Genomic DNA, 22905 nt, shown 5'->3' with positions numbered 1-22905 from the left:
CGCAAATAATGTATTACACCAAGGCTGTGATTCTCCAATCAACTAGGCTGGGACAGAATTCCGAAACGATAACAAAAGCATATCACCAAATTCTATATTGTTATGTGGTCAATGTAATCTCTAATATATTGCCTCGCAATTATATGAACATTGTCTTTGTCTGTTGTTTAATCAACTTAATAATATACTCTTTATTTTGTTTCTACAGTGCAACTTAAATTGATTTTAAATTTAATTATATTAATACAATTTCATGACGTAATGTATAGAACTCTTCATGCAGGATCCTGCGTTCGAGTTTGGCATATGGTTAGCCAACTTGTTGAATCATTGCCTCGTGATGCTACTGATCCAGGTTCGATCCCTCAGATGAGTGGAGGTTCGATCCTGCTGTCAGTTCATGAGTATGGCAGTGCGCAATGTGAATACAAACGTATGCTGCTGCATCTGTCGATATCTCAAGGATTAAGTGAAGATCCTGGTTAGAATTGGTCTCCAGCAAGCTCATGTTTGTCATCTTCATAACGGTGACACATGAGAGGGACTGCAGTGTGAAGCAAACAAACAAAAACAGCAGTACAAGATATACATTGAAATCACTTCTTCCAATCGGTTCTCCAGAAGGCGTCACGGGTGCCCGTGATGTAAAGGTGCATATGAACACCTTGCAGAATAAGCATCTCACCAGCAAGTATAAATTTGCTTTTTCAAAAGGGACCAATTCTGAGCGAGATCAAACTTCATGGCGAAAACGTCTTACAAACGTTAGCCATGTAGCTCTGGGAAAAATGAGTTATCTTCCAGCTCTCAAACAATAATATCCCTGAAGAAAACGGCACCTGGAGAAATATGGTATTCCCATCTGAATTGATTTTTTGTTCCAAATGAGCCAGGAGAGTGTTATAGTGAGAAAATTGACTTCAGTTGTGTTCGGCACCCTCCTGTTCTCTAATGAATCCTGTCACATGAAGCAAAAACATGACCAACCTCAATGTCTGAAGGCGTAGTCAAGAATAATTCAAAATAAAAACGTCTTTTGATCTCCATTTCTCACAACTTGAAGTCTGTGTGCATTTATTGATACTAATGGGTCGTTTATCAGATAAGTCAATCAGCCGCGTGCGAACAATCATTTCAAGACGTTGCAGACAACATTAATGTCAAGATGGAATTCCAAGTACATTGCTAGAACACATCTCTAAAAGGACTATTCATTAATGTTTGGGTAGGGTTGGGGAAGTGTGAGCCCACAAAATGACACAGCAAACAGGGGAGGCAGTGAACATGTATGAGTCGATTTAAAAAAAATGTTATTTTCAAGGAGGGAAATCAAAATTATATATGTCGTATTTTCTAAAGTTTATTTGCAAAAATATACAGAACATATCTTCAACTTAACACACATGAATTGTGCAAGCTTAATGTAGCTTAATTAACGTGTAATTAACAATCAAAGTGCTAATTGGTAGTAACCATGTCAGTTCTGTTACCAATAATAGAATAAGTTTTGTTCATAAACACATCAAACATTTTGTTGTTTAATCAGTTTTGTAGAACGCGCCATACACATATTAAATGGAAATATCCACAAAAACGTTAAAATAGTTTATCAAATATGATAAAGCATTTAAAAACCACTTGAACTAAGTAAAAATTGAAAAAACAGAGGTTTATTATCTCTATATTTTAAATAACTGCAGTTTGGCACTTGTGAACTTTACATTTTCTTTTCACTCAACATGCACTCAACGACAACAAGTTAAAGGTGTATTAAATTTACACATGTTTAATAACTTATTCAGAAAATACATATCGTAACAGATATGGCCATTGTCGGTAACAGTTTGGACTTGAATGGTAACAGAATGGAAATACTACATTGTATGTGTTTGAAAATGACATTAATGATTTCTCATATATTTCTTTATAACATTCGACGATTTATATTTGAATGATCCATTAAAAACCTTCATTGTACATGCATAGTACTGTTCACAGTGATAGTTGTGGGCAAGGTAAAATGAAGCCAGTAACAGAAATGACACTTCGGGTAACAGTTTTGACACCTCTGCCTAATGGTGTGTAATTTTTGCATAAAACAGCCCTGTCACAGCCTATTTGATCAATGAATTTATTATTGGCATTGGAGAGTACCTCTAGATTCTATGGCTATAGGTTCTCCTTCAGTGAGTATGAAAATATTAAAAACTGGTAACACAACTGACACCAGCCCTCTGTCAGAACTGTTACTTTTCTGAAATGCTCATACAACATATACAACGATGAAAACCAGAAAAAGTGAATACAACTTGCAACCCTTTAACATAAACTTTCAATTATATCATCCGAAATAAAGGGCATGTTACCCCAAACGACTGAACAAGAAAACCTTGGCATGCTATGCGTTTCAATGACCGTTTAATTTTTGGAACGTTCGCAAGGGTAGGGGTTGAGCTTTCCAAAGTGACAGTATTGTGTGGCATTCATTTGCTCTGTTTCTCTTTCCCGGAATGCACGTGCAACAACGTATTGCACGTCTCAAGGACGAACCCACTGACGTCACGGAACGTGGTACGTGCATGCATGTCACTAATCTCTGAGTTTAAATCCTTATGCACAGTTTCTTTATGTGCCTAGTATATATACAGGCCTGTCGTACTGCTTTCTATCGACTAGTTGGATTTCCCTTGACTGTTTAGGTCACGGTGCAAAGAACACACTGTTAACTACTGTTACCCAATCCCTAGTTAATGTTTTACAGCCCACCAATTGCACCTTTACTACATTACCAACAACGGTCATAGTCTAAATTGTATTATTAATTTGGATATACATTTGGATCTTAATACAGATTTAAATGGGCATTTCATGAGCTCCTTACGAAGTGCTTTCTTCAAACTGTAATAGAAATGTTCTTTTGTTTCATCTTGACAGCAATGTTTGTCTGCAACGTCTAAGATAGATTATTCGCACCCAAACCCATGAACATGTTTTTACAGCATCAAGTGTACCGTTACTGCATTGCCAATCCCGAACATTGGTCTACGTTGGAATATTAATTTGGATATACAGAACTGTCACGCCCCAAGCCCACCCTCCATTATATTTGTTTTCCTGTTTCTCTGCGCCAATTTTTCATGACTTCATTTCTCTGCCCACCGAACCCACCTTTAAATGAGCATTTCATCAGTTCGGTAAGAGGTGCTTTATTCAAGCGGTAATAGGACTGTACATTTCGTTTCATCTTGACAGCACTGTTGGTTGTAACGTCCAGGATAGATTATTCGCAGGCGGTTGCTTTAGTTATTTGACAGAGCATCTGAACGTGCCATTAGTCCAGTAAATGCACACCGACTTTCTGTCGTAATAGATGTTGCTCAAAGGACTTTTTAACTCTTCATTACTGCCGACTAGGCATTTAGACATTATGGGTGGTCATTTTTTGCCTCTGTGTGACAGGATTCATTAGAGGACAGGAAGGTGCTGAGCACAACAAAAGTCGATTTCTTCACTAAAACAATCGCCGACCCATTTTTAGAGCAAAAAACATCGAACCAGTGGAGAATACTAATTTTCTCCCCTTGCAGTTTTCTTTCGTGACGATTTTCTGTGACAGAAGCCATCGATAGACCTAATTATCTCCCGGATTACATTATCACCATGGTTAGTTTGAGCATAGATCTAAACGTTTAAACAATAATCCTTACAAATATGACTACCAAAGCAACATGGCAACCGCTTCACTTACTACATTCTGATATGTCGAGCAGCATAACCGCTATTTTACAAGTTACCTCATAACTACCAGTGCTACATGACAACGTCTCACTTACTGTATACGGATTACCCGAGCAACGTCACCGCTATGTTACAAGTTGTCTGATGACTGCCAGAGCTACATGGCAACAGATTTGCTAACTTCTAATAATTTCAAGAGCTAGAGGAAAAGAGTTAACCAGATGTTAACTGGTATCCCATGTGCAGTTGACAAGGCGCTTGTAATATCGCTCGGTGAAGCTTTAAATATAAACATGGAACACAGGTTATTCCATTTGGATATGTTACTCACAAGGCCTGCCCTTGAGAAATGCTATTTTGTTTCCTCTCCCACATTTCAGCCTCTCCCTGTTGATCAGAGACAATGGTGTAAGAATGTGTAACCAGGTACTCCCTGTATCTCCCTGTAAAACGGCGACTACTGATGAAGAACGTGATGTCAGCTGGGATCTGTCTCCTCACCGGGAGAGCTATTAGCTGTGTCTGGCGGCGAGCATCGTAAACACCAAGTGACAGTTTTAGGTCCCCTAATGTTAATACCTGCTCTGAGATCAATGGTCTCCTGTCTCTGATGGTCCGAGTGATACCATGGTCTAATAGCTATCATACAGGTGTAATATAAACAAAGACCTCACGTCGACAAGAGAATTGGCCATGAATGCGGTCATCTGCAATATTCGTCACTTTGGCCGTCCGTTCCGACATGTCGCAATATAACTGTCATATTGCCTAAAGCAGTGTTAAATAGAACGTCACTCACGATACCTGCAACTCAGTGTGTGCAGCATGTCCACCTAGACAAACTCTAAGTCTCTGTTAATAATTTGGCAGGAACAAATAACTTCTCTTAAATCGAAAATGTGCAAGGTATGCTGAACGTGTTGACAATGTAGACTTACTTCATATATCGCTTTCACACTGCAGAAAGGGGTGGGCGATAGGGGAAACGAAGTGGTTTAGGGACTGGGAGACTGACAACATGTGAACACACTGTGCTGTGTTACGCAATATTCATGAAGAGAAGTTGTGTAGCCCGTCTGAGCAGGCACTGCAGGTCTAATCATTGCTCATCCACAACCTGGGGTGATAGTGTAGCCTATCAAGCCTTAGGTCTTGGTTTTATTACCAACGTCAGTCCTAGGAGTCAGCAGTTGCGCCGCTTCATACGATTGTTGTGGCTAAAGTAAAGGCATCAGGACCAGACAAACCGGTGATAGTAGCATGAGCATGTATTCACGACCATTACAATGATATCAGGATGGAACGGCTAGGGTTGTTCTACACATAATGATATGGTTATTGCTGCTTGGACGTCAGGATAGTTGGTGATGTAATCTGGTCAGACGTATGTCTGTATGTCCTAGAATGACAGACTGGTTGCCCCCTTTGACTTATGACTTGTTTCACCTAAGTTTGCAATGTTGACAAACTTTATTGAAAATTGGGTTGTTACACTGCCACCATATCTTATCAATAACCAGAGGAAGTGCAATTCTTGCTTATGGTGGACCTTCATTATTCCGGACTCCGTTAATGTGAATGATTATTTCTAGAATTGCTTATGCAGTGACAAAGGGCACAATAACCAGTTTTAACATTTTTTAATATGTTTTTTTTTTTTCGCATCTTAGTGGTTCTTGTGTGTTGTTGGTTTGCTGTCTGGATGTGTTTCAGCTTTCTCCGTGACAGCATGTGCAGGAGACCTGTCTGTTCAATGTTTTCCAAACATGTTCACACCCACCGACTAAACAGCACCAAGGGTTATTTTGAGAATTGCTGGCTCGTACAAAGTGATGTCATGTGTAACCATGACTACTACTTTCTGATATCTGATCTGGAAGCGGGTATGACATATAACTGCAATGACAAAGACCACAACCAGTTTTAACCAAACAAAATTCCTTTTTCGCATTTTGGTGGTTCAAGTGTATTGTGTATTGCTGGCTGGCAGTGTTTCCAACTTTCTCCATGAAAACATGAGTAGAATACCTGTCTGTGCAATGCCTTCTAAACATTTTCACACTCACTTACTAAATATAATAGCACCATATATTATACATATGGCATTTATTGATCAACAACGCAGCACTGCCTCTTCATACGCTTGTGACAAGAACTGTCCTACATTTAACAGTAACAATGGTTTTGTCAAAGTAGATAATCTTGGCATTCATCAGCACCGTTGATGCAGCAGACTGGGTTGAATAACTGTGCTATATGGAACTTAGAGCTTAGTACAGACAAGGATAGAAATGACCTATTTATACCATAAACGCGACGTTTACAAACATGTGAAAGTACCTATATGAACTGGGCAAGTGGCTCAGTGACCAAGGAATCCAGATAGTGAGTTTCACAGCTTCAGTATCATCTTATGACATGCATAGATACATTGCCGAGAGTTATATTTATAACTTGCTTTAGTCACGATATGGCTGAAATATTGCCAATGTGACTTAAAATCTTAACTCACTCACTCACTCACTCATTGCCGAGAAATATATTCGCACCAGTATTATACTGCATCCTCAATAAGGGAATTAGTAAGTACCATACCTCTCTGGTATATTTGGTTTTGTGAAAGTAATTGGAGAGAGAGAGAGAGAGAGAGAGAGAGAGAGAGAGAGAGAGAGAGAGAGAGAAAGAGGGGGAGATATATATATATATATATATATATAGAAAGAGGAAACAATGAGAGAGACAGAAGAAGAAATGACACAGAGAGAGAAAGAGGGATGGGGAGGAGTAAGATGGAGGGGAGAGAAAATGAGAGGGAGGGAGAGTGGGGTAGGACATGATCTGTATAGAGAGAGAGAGTGAGGGAGAGTGGGTATTTGGAGTCAGAAGTAGTAACAAATAAACGTTACACACCATTTGAGTACAGAACTGTTTATTTAAGACAGCAAATAGTATATCACATTCAAACTACCAGGCACATAGATTCAAATCAAAATGAAAAAGGTTTTGTTTGGATTTTCTTTTCGATAACCGGTTTCTACCCTGTAAGTTTCCAATACATCCATTGTAAAACGCGGTGGGTGAGTGAGTGTGTGAGTGTAGCTATGGTTGAGTTGGTGAGTAACTGAGCTGAATGAGTGGTTAGTGAATATAACGGTAGGTGGGTGAGTGATTGGGTGGGTAGGTGAGCGGGTGTGTGAGTGTAGTGGTTGGTGAGTGAGTGAGAGCGTGCATGGTGTCGGTTTGTTGAGTGAGAAGCGGCATCACAACCTCAGAAACTGGTGGCATACATTTTGAACCACGGGCTAACCACAAAACTGCCGTTTCTCTCCTTCACGCTGACGTCATGATGAAGATGCTAGTTGTCCTGTGGATGCAGCACCATGTCCACCTCAGGACGACAGTAGCCACAGTAGCCCCCACACACCACGTCAATGATGGCACCGTTCTCTTGCCGGGTTACCTTTGCTGTCAACTTAGAGGCCCACCACGTCAGCTGCAAGTAGAATATGTTGGGCCATGAAAGGTTACCGAAATATTTTTTTATATTTCATTCTTAAACCCACGGGAAGGAACTATCTCAAGATATGGGGTGCCACAAAGACCAATGTCAGTATACTTTGTCCTAGAGAGAATCCATTCCAGTTGGTTTGTTGTTTAACGCCTCACTCAGCAGTATTCCAGCTATATGGCGGCGGTCTGTAATCGAGTCTGGACCAGACAATCCAGTGATCAACATCATGAGCATCGACCATCGCAATTTGGATACGATGACGTGCGTCCACCAAGTCGGCAAGTCTGATCACGCTATCCCGTTTGTCGCTTCTTACGACATGCCTGGGTTAATTACTGGAGGTCAGTTCTAACCCGGATAGCCATACAGCTGCAATACTGCTGAGTGCGTGAAATAAGGCATGATAACGAATTTAAGATTTTTGCTTTGTTGTTTTACGCCGAACTCAGCGATATTCCAGCTACACTGCCTCGGTCTGTCAATAATTATTGAGTCTGGACCAGACAATCCAGTGACTTACTTCAAAAGCCTCGATCTACTCAACTTGGAAACTATCAACAAATTCAACGAGCCTGACCATCTGAACCCTTTAGTCGTCATTTATGACAAGCATGGGTGATGAAGACAAATTCTAACCCGGATCAACGATATTAAACGGGCCCGACTCAGCAAGTCTTTGAGAGACCAGAAAGAGGTGGTTGTAGACAAAACAACACACTGTTTTCATGTGGATCATGTCGTCAAATAGTTAAATACAATATAAAATGATAACAACCCTGCCCCCACCACCGTCCCCTACGCCCACCCCCACCCCCAATAAACCCGTGAAGGTCTCGGGTACAATTGGTCTTCAGTGACCCAGGCTTTTTGTAAGAGGCGAGTAACGGGATCGGATGGTCAGGTTCGCTGACTTGTTTGTCACACGCCATCGCTTCCCAGTTGTGTAGATAGATGCTCATGCTGTTGATCACTGGATTGTCTGGTCGAGATTCAATTATTTACCATATAGCTGGTACATTGCTGAGTGCGGCGTTAAACAAACCAACCAACCAACAGCCCTCGTCCCGAATAAAAACGCATTCACATTTTTTTCCACAAAAAACAATAACATACACAAAAGCGCAATACATACGCTGTCACTAAACTTCATCCCGGTGCCGAGTGTGTTGATGTGGAAGTTTCCAATAGGTCCACACGAAGCTTTATCTGTGTAACAGTCTGCAGCATTGCCGTACTTGCCGCTATTGCCCGTAGACACTGCGAATGTGTAATCGTCTCTCGTCACTGTCATGGTCTGAAAGGATACCAGTTGTTGACGTGAAACAACATAAGTCCATGCAAGTTAACACGAGTTTGGAGACACTGTTGCAAAGCTTAGACGGAAGTTATGTCCATTTCGTTTCCATGAGGACACCCGTGAAATTAGCAAACAACAAACATTAAAATCAGCACTGATGTCTGAAGGTTAAAACCATTTCCTTGTTACAGACCGTTCCTGGGTTTAGTTTGGTTGTTGTTTAACGCCGCACTCAGCAATATTCCAGCTCTGGACTAGACAATCCAGTGATCAACAGTGTGAGCATCGGTCAATGCAATTTAGATACGATGAAATGTGTCAACCAAGTAGGCCAGCCTCACCAGCCGATCCCGTTAGTCGCCATTTACGACAGGCATGGGTTGCTAAGGACCGATTCTAAGCCGGATCTTCACGGGTCACCTTTCATGAGGGATTATGCAAATGAATCGGGATACAATCTTGTTTTACGCTTTTAGTGACCAAATACTGACACATGGACAAATAAATATTGAACATGGGGGTTGGGTATTGCCAAAATGTTCGTATTGCGATATATTGCGATATGTGTTGGCGTATTGCAATATGTATTTCAATATACATGTATTGTAAATGTGTAACACATGGGTTAAGGTAATGAAATTACTGTTTCCTCTCCTTTGAATCAACGCCATTGGCCACTGTCAGGACTCAAATGTAACTGTACAAGAGATCAACTGAAAATGTTTCCAAACTGAAGCGCCACGCCGAAGACCCGGGTTCGAATCCCCACATGGGTACATTGTGTGAAGCCCATTCCTTGTGTCCCCGCCGTTATGTTGCTGGAATATTGTTAAACGGCGTAAAACCAAACTCAGTCAGTCAGTCAGTCCAAACTGAAGACTTTGCTCTAGATAAAGTTTGAAACTCGAGAAAAAGCGTCTGCAGCGGCGTATGCCATTTTGGTTTGTTTATCCTTACAACGAGTGCCGGTACCAATCTATTTTTTATTTATATGGTTTAAAAGTCACGCAAATGCAATAATACGACATCCTCAAAATGATTAATGTATAATGATATAAAGGAAATACAAATGTTATTAGTATTTTTTACTACATCACGAATTTTACCGATCGTATCGGGTGAACCGGTTCGCGGAAAGTGTACCGCAATATATTGTATTGTGAAGTTCGAATTGCAATATACCGGTTAACGGGTATTATCGCCCACCCTATTGAACATGTTGGTCAGCGTTTCTGAAAAAAACGTTCTAGGGCTCACTTTTACCGCAGATATAAAGTTCCTTTTAAAAGATAGTTACATCTGCTTGCAGCGTAAACAGGTTGCATAGTCTACATTGGAACCAAAATTCTTAACATATTCTCGGTCCGTGGTATTCTTTTTGCACATTACCATCAATCATCCAGTCAGTCTGCTTTATTTCATTACCGTCAATCATCCAGTCAGTCTGCTTTATTTCATTACCATCAATCATCCAGTCAGTCTGCTTTATTTCATTACCATCATTCATCCAGTCAGTCTGCTTTATTTCATTACCGTCAATCATCCAGTCAGTCTGCTTTATTTCATTACCGTCAATCATCCAGTCAGTCTGCTTTATTTCATTACCATCAATCATCCAGTCAGTCTGCTTTATTTCATTATCGTCAATCATCCAGTCAATCTGCTTTATTTCATTACCATCAATCATCCAGTCAGTCTGCTTTATTTCATTACCGTCAATCATACAGTCAATCTGCTTTATTTCATTACCGTCAATCATCCAGTCAGTCTGCTTTATTTCATTACCGTCAATCATACAGTCAATCTGCTTTATTTCATTGCGATGTTTACGTCATCAATACTCACGGATGGATCAACTCTGATTTTCCGGAAATCGAATATTTTGTTATGCCCAACACCGTTACCACGTAAATACGGATATTCTTTGGTGCACGTTGGGTTGGACTTGTTGGGGAATTCTCCAAAGTTCCTGTGAGGCAGGGTGACGTACTCCAGCTGGTGCGTATCATTCATCAAACAGTAGACCCTCACCGTCACACCCTGGAACTGGGAGGCGGTGGGGTAGATGTAGTACTCGCCGTCTGACGCTGTATGGTCACTCGCCTTGATGGCAGAGCAGGAAGTCGGAGCTGAGAAGAAACAAAGAAATCATTGAATACGAGGTAGGTGTGTTTTGTATTACCAGGGTATAACTGAATTGTATTCTGTATTCTGGTTATGGAAAATATTCTAATCAAAATGCAAAACAGTCTACGCTTCACAGAAAAGAAATACGATGTACACAATAAATTCACACCGTACAGACTTTGTGAGAATTGCAAAATTATGAAACAACGAAAAAACAAGCAGGTGTTTAAAAAGAGTTAGATTTACCTCTGGGGTTCCGACTAAACACGTCAAACAGACCAGTGACGTTATCGAGCAGGCCGCCATTGACAACAAGCGTGGATCTCGTGATGCACGTGCTACTGGTCCTTGAAAACTGAAACTCGTGACACGGTGTGGTCACCGAACAGGACCGGGCACACTCCAGAAGACTTGACACCCGCTGAATCTGTAGATGTTGTGGATGCTCTAAGACAGGTGGAATAGCAAAATTCCTTTTCACGAAACTGATCACTTTGGAACAAATTGCGTTTTGAAAAACAACAATCAAAACAATACAAAAACATCGCGTTTCCCAATTCATGACCTTCCAAACCAAGGTATGCCTGACAGTGTTGTCCTTGGAGTCGTGAGACTGTACCCTGTGGGAATTTTCCCAGGATAGATGTTCAAAGTCATCATGCGTAGGTTGTATTTACTACGTAGCGAGAGAGTTTGTAGTGTCAAGCAGTGCATTATGAACCACAATGGCGTTTGTGGAAAGCGAAATGGTCTGTGAAAAAAAGAACAATCACGGACCTTAGAACAGGTCATGGTTCCGTCTCTGTGAAATTAAATCTCTAAATGTCCAAGTGCAAACATCAAAGGACGCATTAAAACTAAGGTCAGCTAAACTTAACGGGTCTTAGAAACCAATACAGCTGTTCATGTATGTATGTCGGCTTTGCTTCACATGAATACACAGATGTCCCATGGGGACGCCAGGCTGGGACTAATAGGCGTAATGCCCTACGGGTGTCACAATCCCGCTTCGAAGCTGCGCGAACCTATTCACTGCGCATGCGTTATGAGCGCAGCCCAGCTCTGCGCAGCACAGCTGTTGCAACCACTTTTCACCCCAAGCTGGGGTGAATTTAGTGAAAAGTTTGAACTCCGATTTAGCGGGGGCTTTTTCATCGCGTTATTTTTCAACTTTATAAGTGGAATTTGCATTTTTGATGATTTGTATCTGTAAGTCCATACCGAAAGGTATCAGAATCTGCAAAGTTGTGTTTTACGTTTGCATGTGACCTTTAAAGGAAACACTGGTTAGTCAGAGTGTGTCATATTGCAATCAGCGGTACTCATACTATCAACCACTGGTTAGTGGGAACCCTAGAATCTTTCTCACGTCTTCAGGTTTCCAGGAACTGATTATTGGTACAAGACCGACATGACATCGTATGTTTCGCAACATGACGCAACAATTGAAAGTCTTTGTATGGATAGTTCCATTTCCCAGCCCATTACTGTATTGTTTGGTGTGTTTACATCTCACCGTCGCACGAACATTTATAATGCATGAATTTCCTATACAATTACACACAAAGCCTCCTGTGGCCAGGAACTTTTTACAGAAACTATTACAACGACATCACGGCGGTATGGCCCCTGCGGAATGAGGAATCTCTTGCGTGACTGCTATTTTCAGTCTGTTAAGCCTATGTCTGCAAGATAAAGGAGGCTGTCCGATGTATTGGTACTGCAGAACCTACCTCTTTGATAAACGGAATTGGTAAAATATGGAAAGAAAATAAACACAAACGTCAATTTCCTTGAAACACATATATGTGTACGATCCCCACATGGTTATAATGTGTGAAGCACATGTCCGGTGTCCCCCGCCGTGGTATTGCTCAAAATATTGACAAAAGCGGCGTAAAACTAAAACTCACTCACCCATTCAAGTCAACAAGGGGACGAATGGGAATGGGAAACGTATCATGTTTCTGCACATCAGTTGTCAACCAAATTAACGACATCCAGTGTTTGAGTACGGCATCAAAAAAACAATATCAAATCTATATACCCAGTCTACATTCTTTGTGTTTATTCAAAACGTTTACTCACCCAGAGTTACTGTTCAACTTTCGTCTTACGACAGCGGCTTGTTTTCGGCATTATTCGTCAAACGACATCAGCTGGCGTGCGTTTCGCAAATGCCATGGCAACGGATGGATCACAGGATATGCATGACGACAAACGGATTCGGGTAACGACTGCCATCTAAGTATAGCCAAGAAGTACTCATTACAGGGGCGACGGTAATCACCTCGTCATCTACAGGACCCTTTACGTCGACGTCAGCGCTGCAAACCCGATCTTCGTGATGATATGGATGAAACGAAAAACGTTTATCTGATGTGGTTGGACAAGACATCGCACTTTCAAAGATAAACAAGGAGTACTAGTATTAAATATCATGTCTGTGGATATACGACTAGTTGACATCTCTCTGTAAAACCCTTAACATATTAGCTACGTTTGTGAGAGTTATGAAGTCCTGGGCGGTGGGGGTAGCCTAATGGTTAAAGCGTTCACTCGTCACGCCGAAGACCCCACATGGCTACCCATTTCTGGTGTCCCCCGCCGTGATATTGCTGGAACATTGCTACAAGCGGTGTATAACTATACTCACTCACTCACTCACTCACACTAGAAGTTAACCGTCTCAGTGGGTAAACGAAAGCACGTGTGCAGCAATAGATGTCGAGTAAGGACACTTTAATAATGTCGCTCGCTCGCTCACTCACTCACTCACTCACTCACTCACTCACTCACTCACTCACTCACTCACTCACTCACCCACCCACCCACCCACCCACCAACCCACCCACCCACTCACCCACTCACCACTCACTCACTCACTCACTCACTCACTCACTCACTCACTCACTCACTCACTTGGGACATCTTCCCGATAGCTTCGTTTCACTTTTTCAAGTGACAATAGTTCCTCGCTGATTCTCATCGTTGCGCCAAGACGATTCAGGTTCTCTAAATTGCCTGAACCAAGAAGTGTAGTAACCTGTAACTATATCTACCAAAATACAAATAATGTCACTTAAGACATGTCCACTGTATTTTCCTCTAATGGTCATCCCACGAAGGCGCCGTCATGTAAAGCCGTCAAGTACAAGGATGTCAAGGGCGAATGCAGGGTGTGCGAGTGCACGCGTTCTCATTTTCGCTTCTCTCATTCATTAATTGATGATAATGTCAGCGGGTCGTTAAACAGAACATATCACGGTCCAGTCATCGCAATGCCTTCCTCTCATCGCTGTCCGACGGGGCGGTCTGTTCAGTATCATCATGCTCGTTAATATTGTGTTTGTTTTTCAGTATATTTTCAGCATACACTTTCATCGTATATTGTGTGGACCCGTGAAGGTCCGGGTTAGAATGAACCTTCAGTCACCCATGCTTGTCGTAAGAGGCGACTAAGGGGATCGGGTGGTCAGGCTCGCTGACTTGGTTGACATGTCATCGGTTCCCATTGCGCAGATCTACGCTTATGCTGTTGATCACTGGATTGTCTGGTTCAGACTCGATTATTTACAGACCGCCGCCATGTAGTTGGAATATTGCTGAGTGCGGGGTAAAACTAACCTCACTCACTCGTATATTGTGTTAATGATGGGTGTTTGGTGTGGGTATGTAAGCTTCTCCATGTATTGAAGATGTTATAGTACCTTTGATTTTCACGCAACATAGGGTTTATCTATTTCTATGTACCTCCCATCTTCCCTTATCCATTTAATTTAATCCCGGCTTCTAGCTGTCCATTGTTCATCACCTGTCAACACTATTTAACTGTAAAGAATTGGCTTCTATTCAGCGCTAATGAACTGTTCAGTGCCGGCTTCCAGTTGTCCTTTGTCAATGACACATTAACACCAGCTAACTGCTGGCTTCCATTGTTTAGCCTGCATCTTTGTTGTCTTTGTTGTCTCACTCACTTTTCTTGTTAATCCAAAGATAACAACTTTCTCGTGATTACCTATTTTTTCGTAATAGTAGTTCTATGTTTTTCAGCTGGTGATTCTTTTGGGAGGAGGGCTATAGCCTAGTGGCTAATGCGTTCGCAATGGCAATAACCCGAAACCAACATGGGTAGAATCTGTGAAACCCCTCTTTGGTGGTCCCCGCCGTAATATTATTGGACAATTTCTAAAAACGTCGTAAAGCCATATGCACTCACTCACTCACTCGCTTGAGTTTTTTTATAATGCCAGTACACTGTTGTGGTATAATGCCAGTAAAATTTTGCGTTATAATACCAGTAAATTGTTCCGCCAAGACCTATCCTTAGTCAGACGCGAGCTCAACATGCAAAAATATTCTCAAACGTGTTCTCTCACTCATCAACTAATTACATCTCTCTTCCGACGTGTCAACATTCACCACCCAGCCCAGCGCATGTCCCCAGAGCCTGTATGGGCACAGGCGCCTGGATCATCCTGCACCATATACATTCTCAATTGATCAGTCGCAGCCACATATTGCAAGTTTCTGATTAAACCATACAGCAAGCAGCAAACGGACCATCAGAAACAATATCCTTATTATAGTCTTGGGTAACAATATTATGTTGTTTTGTTCCATTTGGGAGACTCAAAGAAAAATAATCTACAATATCTAATAGTGGAATTGGACTATGGGGCGGCAATTCGTAGTTGTGAGTTGCGTCCGTTTGACCTGGCAGAATCCGAGATTCGTCCTGTTTATGATTCAATGTTTTACAGTAAAATACCCTTTTGCGTTCCTCTTAGTGTTAGCTGAAATGCTGGAATATTCTAACAAAGTGTTCAAAGAGGTGTTATAGTACCAATCTCACTCACTGCCTTTCGGAAGGGAATGACGCTGTGTGGATCCTTTCACGAATGTAAACATGGCATTGCTAAACATGTCCTTGTCCGACATAGTCGGTTGTGTGCGCCATTGTTCCCAGACATGTTCATACTATCAACCACTTGTTTGTCGGTTCCGATCTGTCTTGTCTGGATTCCAAATCAACCATGAGTGAGTGAGTGAGTTTAGTTTTACGCCGCACTCAGCAATATTACAGCTATATGGCGGCGGTCTGTAAATAATCGATTCTGAACCAGACAATACAGTGATCAGCAGCATGAGCATCGATGCGTCATGTGTCAACCAAGCCAGCGAGCCTGACCACCCGATCCCGTTAGTCGCCTCTTACGACAAGCATGGGTTACTGAATATCAATACTAACCCGGATCTTCACGGGTCCCAACGTTAGCCTTGAGGTAAGTGAAGAATAAACTACCATGAGTTGCTTCCCCTAGCCAGCGAGATCCGCTAAAATACACTAAAATACGATACACTGAAATAGATTAAAACCCCTCGACCCCCCGAATTATGAACCTTGGATTGGTCCGTTTAATCAAGGAAATTCCGCCTAAGGCATGCAGCACTTCTTCCATACACAAGCCTCACATGCAATGTATTGTACAACAGTCCACAGTGTCTTCCAAGATGTATTTTCTTTCCAACACAAAACAATGCTGAAAAAAACTAACACGTCAGTGGTCCCAGTGTTACACGGCTTTAGCAAACCTGAATTGATTGCACCTTCCTTGTTTGCATTGAGAAATATATCACTCGCGCAATTATTCATGGTGCTTGGGGTAAATTAAGCACAGGCGGTTGAAAACATAAGACAGATGACGACGGTTAAACACACATGATCTAAGAGCCACAAATCCCAGAGGATTAACGAGGATCAGGGGTGCCCAGCACATAGATTACTCGGATTTCACCCTCTCGCGTCGCCACCGAGACGGAGGAATGAATCATGCCTGAATGGAAGTTAACGAGGATTATCAGTGTGTTTGTGCGTTATTGCTGAGGGAGAGAGAGAAAAGGGAAGGAGAGAGAGTGGGAGAGGGAGAGAGAGGGTGGGGTGGGAGGGAGATAGCGAGAGAGAGGAAGGGGATAACGAGAGAGAGAGAAGGAGAGAGATAGAGAGAGAGATGGAGAGAGATGGAAATAGAAAAAAAAGGCACAGATAGATATGGGTAGATAGAGAGGCATACAGTGAGGGAGAGAGAGAAAGAGAGATACAGACATATAGAGAGAGAGAACGAGATAGGGAGGGAGAAATGCACAGAGAGAGATGGGGTAGGGGGTGAGGAATAAGAGCAAGGACAAGGATTCCTCATCGCCGACAGCAGTATATATTCGTAAGTAACAAATTAAAATCATAGGTATGAATTCTTGATTTGTTTTACATTATACCTGAGGCAATATTTATACAAGTCTAAATGGTTTTCTTTTAAAAAAGAAACAAATTTAAAAATATGGCTTTTAATTAAAATGAAAACATTGCAATATAAGCATTTAATTCGTATTTGATGGCGGCGTCGTTCTCCAAGGCAGTTATCATTACTTACTTGAATTCGAACGATAACCAAATCTCCACGAGAATAATTTACTGACGTATACTAAACACACCGCGCTCCCAGACTAAACCAGTACGTCCAATTTATACAAGACACCAACACGATCACAAACTATCGAAGTCTTTGCACCACTAGTTGACGTTCAAACCCACCCATCAGCTGTCGTCTTGGTCACTTCCCCATCAGTCATAACTGAGCCGGGAAAAAACACCACTGATCAGGTCACCCGCGGCGTGGCTTGATTCCAATACGGTGGCAATATAAACCTCGAGCGTGCTGATCCGGGCCGAGGAACACTGCCGGACGTAGTGCACCCAGTCAGGACGGACCCAGCTGATGAGTCTCAGTGCCAGGCTGAGATCTGTATGGTCATTCTATGCATCTCGTGTGAACTGGCAGGCCGTGTGATTTATCAATAACTGGACAGTGCTGTGTCCAGAACTGAAGCAGCACAGTGGACCGGTCAGTCGGTCAGTGGTCGTCCAATCGGTTTCTACGGAGGGCGATCATTGACAACATTCGTGCTGTGATGCTCAAGTGTTGATGTAATCAGGAGCAACAGGTGGTAACTGGAAGGACGTCGAAGGCCAAATTAACCATCCTAGATTAGGGAATAAGCTCCACGGTCGTTATGTGTTTACCGTTATACCTAACGGTACTTTGATGACCACATGGAATATACGTGACACCGAGGAATATCTATCGCAGTATATCTTAATATATCTGTCGGATGTACGTGTTCATTTCACTGGAGAGCGGATCATAGTACTGGTAGGTAGTACGGAAACATCACCACGTGAGTTTATTTACAGCAGTTTAAATGTCACCCTTTATTGTACAGAATCATAGTGCCAAGTCAGCATTGTCATGAACACCGTGTTACCGTGTGGTAACAATTAACAGAGTAACTGTTTGGCACCACTCTTCCATTACAATGTATTGTTATATACAGCAACCCAATGTCGTTGTTGTATACAAACGCCAAACAGAATGCATTAATGACATCTTGTTCACATAGTGTTATCTCTGTCAGAATCGATACTACTACTATACTTATGTAATTAACCTGTAACAACTGTTTTCTTTTAATCCGTAAGCAATTGCAAATAGGTAGCTAACATATTACCTTAATGTGTCTGCGAAACCGCCATTTGTAATTTTTTTATCTTAATACAATATTTAACAAATCCTCATGAAGTGCAACAAAAACAGGTTGTCTATTATCACAATAGTTAAATGTTTCATATTTATTTCGGAATTATTTCATTTGATGCCCATTTAATGAAGAATGCCCTATTCACGATATTATAGGTAAAATGTAGGTTTCCTTCAAGTAATTACACGTTTCGGATTAAGGGATTTCCAGATTACAGTTATGACTTCGTTGTTGTGTAGATAACCCTGCACTATATTCAAGGTAGTATCAGCTCCATAACCAACATATTCTTCTGTAACAGGTGTATATATTTGTAAGTAAACAAAGGGGCAAGCGATCCTGTACCTCGTTGTATTGCAATTGAAAATTGATCGACTTGTTGATTGCATCATGTATATGTATATATGCGGTGGGGTAGCCTAGTGGTTAAAGCGTCCGCTCGTCACGCCGAAGACCCGGGTTCGAATCCCCACATGGGCGTATGTGGAAGCCAAATTCTGGTGTCCCCCCGCCGTGATGTTGCTGGAATATTGCTAAAAGCGGCGTAAAACCAAACTCAGTCAGTCAGGGACTAAGCGTTAGTCTATGAGTGACTAAGCACCAATAAAGTTCATTGTTTTGGATATTACATCACCAACTTAAGACGTATCCATTTGAAAATATCAATATATGATGACATTAACTAAGCCTCCTTTACCCTTGTTTAAAGACATTATTTGAAGTAATAATTGACGTCAGACAGTAAATCAAATCCTGATGTCGACTGTGCCCCAAACAGGTATTGACAAGCGATTATAGTGCTCAAAGGGCTCTGGCAATGCGGCTGTCTGATCAGACAGAAAATAGCTGTTATTAAACTCTGATGATGAACCACGTCCGCCTCGATACCGGCACCCTGTCGATTTGTTATCTCTGAATATACGTAGGGATCGTTAACTGGAAGACAGATCAGATCACCTGAAATGAGCAACAGGCATGTCAGCTGTGTTGCGTGAAAGCTGCGATGACAGCTCGTGACGTGATTGATGGTGATATTAACAAGTGGGCGCCGTGTACATAACAATGCCACGTGATTCATCATTAGCCGAGGGTGGTCTCGCGACTATGACATCAACAATCTCAGCTAAACAATCGCGTGTGGCGGTTTATGTTAGAAAATACATTTTGTCCGTTTCTTTTTTTTCAAACCAATTATAGCATAAATTTTGTATCGAAACAATTATGTCATGTTTTATCAACATTTGACGATAAAAGTCAGTACGTTCAGACTTTAGATATTCTCAATGTTCGTCAGTTTGAAACATTTAACGCACAGTCATGCGAGGGTAGGGACAATTTTGCTCATGATGTCAATCACGGTAGTGTCTGACGCATGCGAGAGTTCTTACAGAGCGCCCTGATGTAGCTATAGCTTGTGTGTTGTCGAGTTAGGTGTTCAACAAAAGAACCAAAGAAATAACATTGAAAGGCATCTGTTAACGGGGCGGTGGGGTAGCCTAGAGATTAAAGCGTTTGTTCGCCACGACGAAGGCCCGGGTTCGATTCCTCACATGGGTGAAGTATGTGAAGCCCATTGCTGGAGTCCCCTATCGTGATATTGCTGGAATATTGCTAAAAGCGGCGTAAAATCATACTCACTCACTCACTATGAAAGTTAACATCGGAGTGGGTAAACGAAAGCACATGTGTCGTAAAACACGCGGAGTAAGGACACTTTAACAATTGTGAGTAACATCGCGGTGTATAGGTGAGTGAGTGAGTTTAGTTTTACGCCGCACTCAGCAATATTACAGCTATATGGCGGCGGTCTGTAAATAATCGAATCTGGACCAGACAATCCACTGCTCAACAGCATGAGCATCGATCTACGCAATTGGGAACCGATGACATGTGTCAACCATGTCAGCGAGCCTGATCACCCGATCCCGTTAGTCGCCTCTTACGACAAGCATGGGTTACTGAAGATCAATATTCTAACCCGGATCTTTACGGGTCGTGTGTAGGTGAGCATGGTTTGGAGCACTGAATCCAACCGCCACAAGTCACCCAATGTGCCATGACACGTGTTAATATTTCCAGTCGCTTTCCAAACTCGCTGTGTAAAATTGGCCCTTTAGACGTGCACTGACTATGTGTTCGATTCCCAGACTTACCCTGATTGTAGATCGTCTGTGCCATATGTGAACCCGCTGGTTTCACCACAGCTGTAAACGTCTAAGGCCTGTATCGATTTCGATGTGGGCGTTCGCTAAACATTAAGTTGACACCCCGTTACAACTGAAATATTGTTGAAGTTTGTTTTGTTTGTTTGTCGTATTATACCGCTCTCAGCAATATACCACTTTTATGGCGGCGGTCCTTAAATAATCCAATCTGGACCAGACAATTCAGTGATCATATGCATGAGCATCGATCTACGTACTTGGGATACGATGACATGTGTCAACCAAGTCAGACCACTCGATCTCAGTTAATGGCCTCTGCAATGGGTTGTTGAATACAGTTAAAGCAGTATATATACCCATTAAAAGTGTAAATATAGCCACATACTTCAGTCAACTGATCTAAACTAGATTTTGCAAAATATTCCATACAGTTTAAGGGTACTGTTTACACATGAACTGATGTATTGTAAAACAAATTCGTAACGTTGAATTGCAAAAGTTATTGTCATAGGTTCAATATATGATGAAACTCGGTGAAAATTGGATAATTCTTAGCAAAGCTTTACACTAAAACGAAGCTCTTCACGATATTTGCACATGCTTTTAGCAGTTTGATTCATGATCCTCCTGCAATGCATCTGCATAAGGTTTGCAGTTGGTTCCCACAAGTTAGTGGAGAAATTCATCTTCGATGTAACCATATATATATATGCATAACGTATAGTGGGTGCTTTATGTGAGTCTAAACCTCTGACGGGTAGTATATATACAGTTATAAAGCAGCATATACTGAAACCAGAGTGAGTGAGTGAGTTTAGGTTTACGTCATACTGAAACCAGTACTCAGTGAGTGCACCACACATGTGTTAGTAATTTACTTTCCAAACAATGAAATTCTTCAATAGTGGCCATTCTGTGATTGCATCACCGCGTAGATGAGATAGGGTTAGGTGAGGTTAAATGGGGTTGAATGTGGCGTTCATAGTACCTGTACGGCAACGTTGGTACATGTTTGAGTGGATGTGTCGCTGTTGGCACTAGTAACTTAGAAAAATACCAATAGCTGCTGAAAACAATAGATTAGGTCGCTCAGCCAGGTATGACGACGGACCGTCGACTCACCAGGCATAAAATGCACGTGCTGCCTACAGGCGCCCACGGGGTCATCTCAAAGATAGTTTGTGCTTTTTCATGTGTGTTGACTATGCCTCATCTATTGATTAACAGCTTAAGTGTCTTTCTTTCATAAAGTTTATGTTGAGATATGTAAAATAGTTTAATACCTGATAACCATAGAAACGCATCGTATTAAATGTCTCAAAATATATAGGTGGCATGACCACCCGATCGCGAAGATCGACAGGACTGGATGTTAATTGTAAATTGTTATGACATGCCGTGTACGTACTTCCCCAGTATAATTGCCCTAAAGGATTATCGTATCTTAGCTGATATCTCTATCCCCAAGCCCGACCCCAACGATCGTCTGCGACACCCGTCCAGGTTTTGCTTTTGAGACGAACTCTCTTATCTGTTTCTTTTTAAATGAGATATTAATAGTGAGTGAGTTTAGTTTTACGCCGCCTTAAGCAATATTCCAGCAATATATCGGAAGAGGAAACGAGAAATGGGCTTCACACATTGTACCTGTGTAGGGAATCGAACACAGGTCTTCGGTGAGACAAGCGAACGCTTTAACCACTGGGCTACGCCACCGCCCCTTCATACTAGCACTGCCATAGTGTCAACATTGCCACAGAGATACGCTGTCGCAGTTTTCAAATGAACACCCCCATCCAGAAACTGTCCGTGTTTTATTTCTTTAACCACAGGCAGGGTACAGACAGATATATGTGTTAGCGTCTTAGCGTGACTTTCTTAACTAGACCACGGAACCCGTCTAATAATATTGCCTAATACAATAGCATCACTTTACGTGAACGAGTTTGTGAAAATTACCGATTACATATGCATATACATGTACGATTAGAATATATGTCATATTCACATAAAACTAGCATATTACCAGTTTATTGAACATATTCCACCTTCTGTTTCTATCCTGTAGAAAATGTTTTCCCACGTTGTGTGTTAGTAATTATATATATATACATACATCATTCTTGTGTCTATATTGTTGGAGGTGAAATTTGTGTAAACTGGGTATCTCCAGTCAGTTATGGACGTGGGGAAATATATATAAATTAACACATCGAAGTCTTGCATAATAATCAATGTAATGTGAGTAACGGGACTTGGATGTAACAAAGTGTCTTCAGGTCACTCGTGAATGGAACGCGTGTGTTCAGTGTGACGAGCAGATGCTTTAACCACTAGGCTACCCCACCGCTCTTGATATGAAGAACCCGTGAAGGTACGGGTTAGAATTGATCTTCAGTAACCCATGCTTGTCGTAAGAGGCGACTAACGGCTCGGCTAACGGGTGGTCCAGCTCGCTGGCTTGGCTGACA

At 41.7% G+C, this 22905-nt stretch overlaps 1 protein-coding gene and 1 long non-coding RNA gene across 2 annotated transcripts in view; both read right to left on the bottom strand.

Moving 5' to 3' along the window:
• Positions 1-6655: 6655 nt before the first annotated feature.
• LOC124283781 (A disintegrin and metalloproteinase with thrombospondin motifs 9-like) lies at positions 6656-11505 on the bottom strand. Its single transcript, XM_046719802.1, has 4 exons — positions 10920-11505; positions 10392-10675; positions 8382-8543; positions 6656-7231 (listed from the first exon to the last, which is right to left on the bottom strand). Exons 1-4 carry the CDS (start codon positions 11233-11235, stop codon positions 7094-7096), a joined length of 900 nt encoding a protein of 299 aa, XP_046575758.1. The 5' UTR covers positions 11236-11505; the 3' UTR covers positions 6656-7093.
• Positions 11506-12244: 739 nt separating this feature from the next.
• Positions 12245-22905, bottom strand: part of LOC124283779 — a 44193-nt gene continuing 33532 nt past the window's right edge. The window contains exon 4 of the long non-coding RNA XR_006900401.1: positions 12245-12258. This is a non-coding gene — a long non-coding RNA (uncharacterized LOC124283779). The remainder of the gene's footprint in view (positions 12259-22905) is intronic.

The sequence above is a fragment of the Haliotis rubra genome, unplaced genomic scaffold, assembly GCF_003918875.1.
Source record: "Haliotis rubra isolate DU_JTF1 unplaced genomic scaffold, ASM391887v1 Scf320, whole genome shotgun sequence".
NCBI lineage: Eukaryota > Metazoa > Mollusca > Gastropoda > Lepetellida > Haliotidae > Haliotis > Haliotis rubra.
This window is presented reverse-complemented; position numbering and strand designations above follow the sequence as displayed.

Excerpts from the sequence above, each read along its gene's own strand:
- LOC124283781 (XM_046719802.1), bottom strand. The coding sequence starts at position 11,235 with ATGAATTGGGAAACGCGATGTTTTTGTATTGTTTTGATTGTTGTTTTT. Across the intron at positions 10,676-10,919 it reads GTTTAGTCGGAACCCCAGAG|CTCCGACTTCCTGCTCTGCC; the intron begins GTAAATCTAACT and ends GTTTCTTCTCAG. Across the intron at positions 7,232-8,381 it reads GGATGAAGTTTAGTGACAGC|CTGACGTGGTGGGCCTCTAA; the intron begins GTATGTATTGCG and ends TTCTACTTGCAG.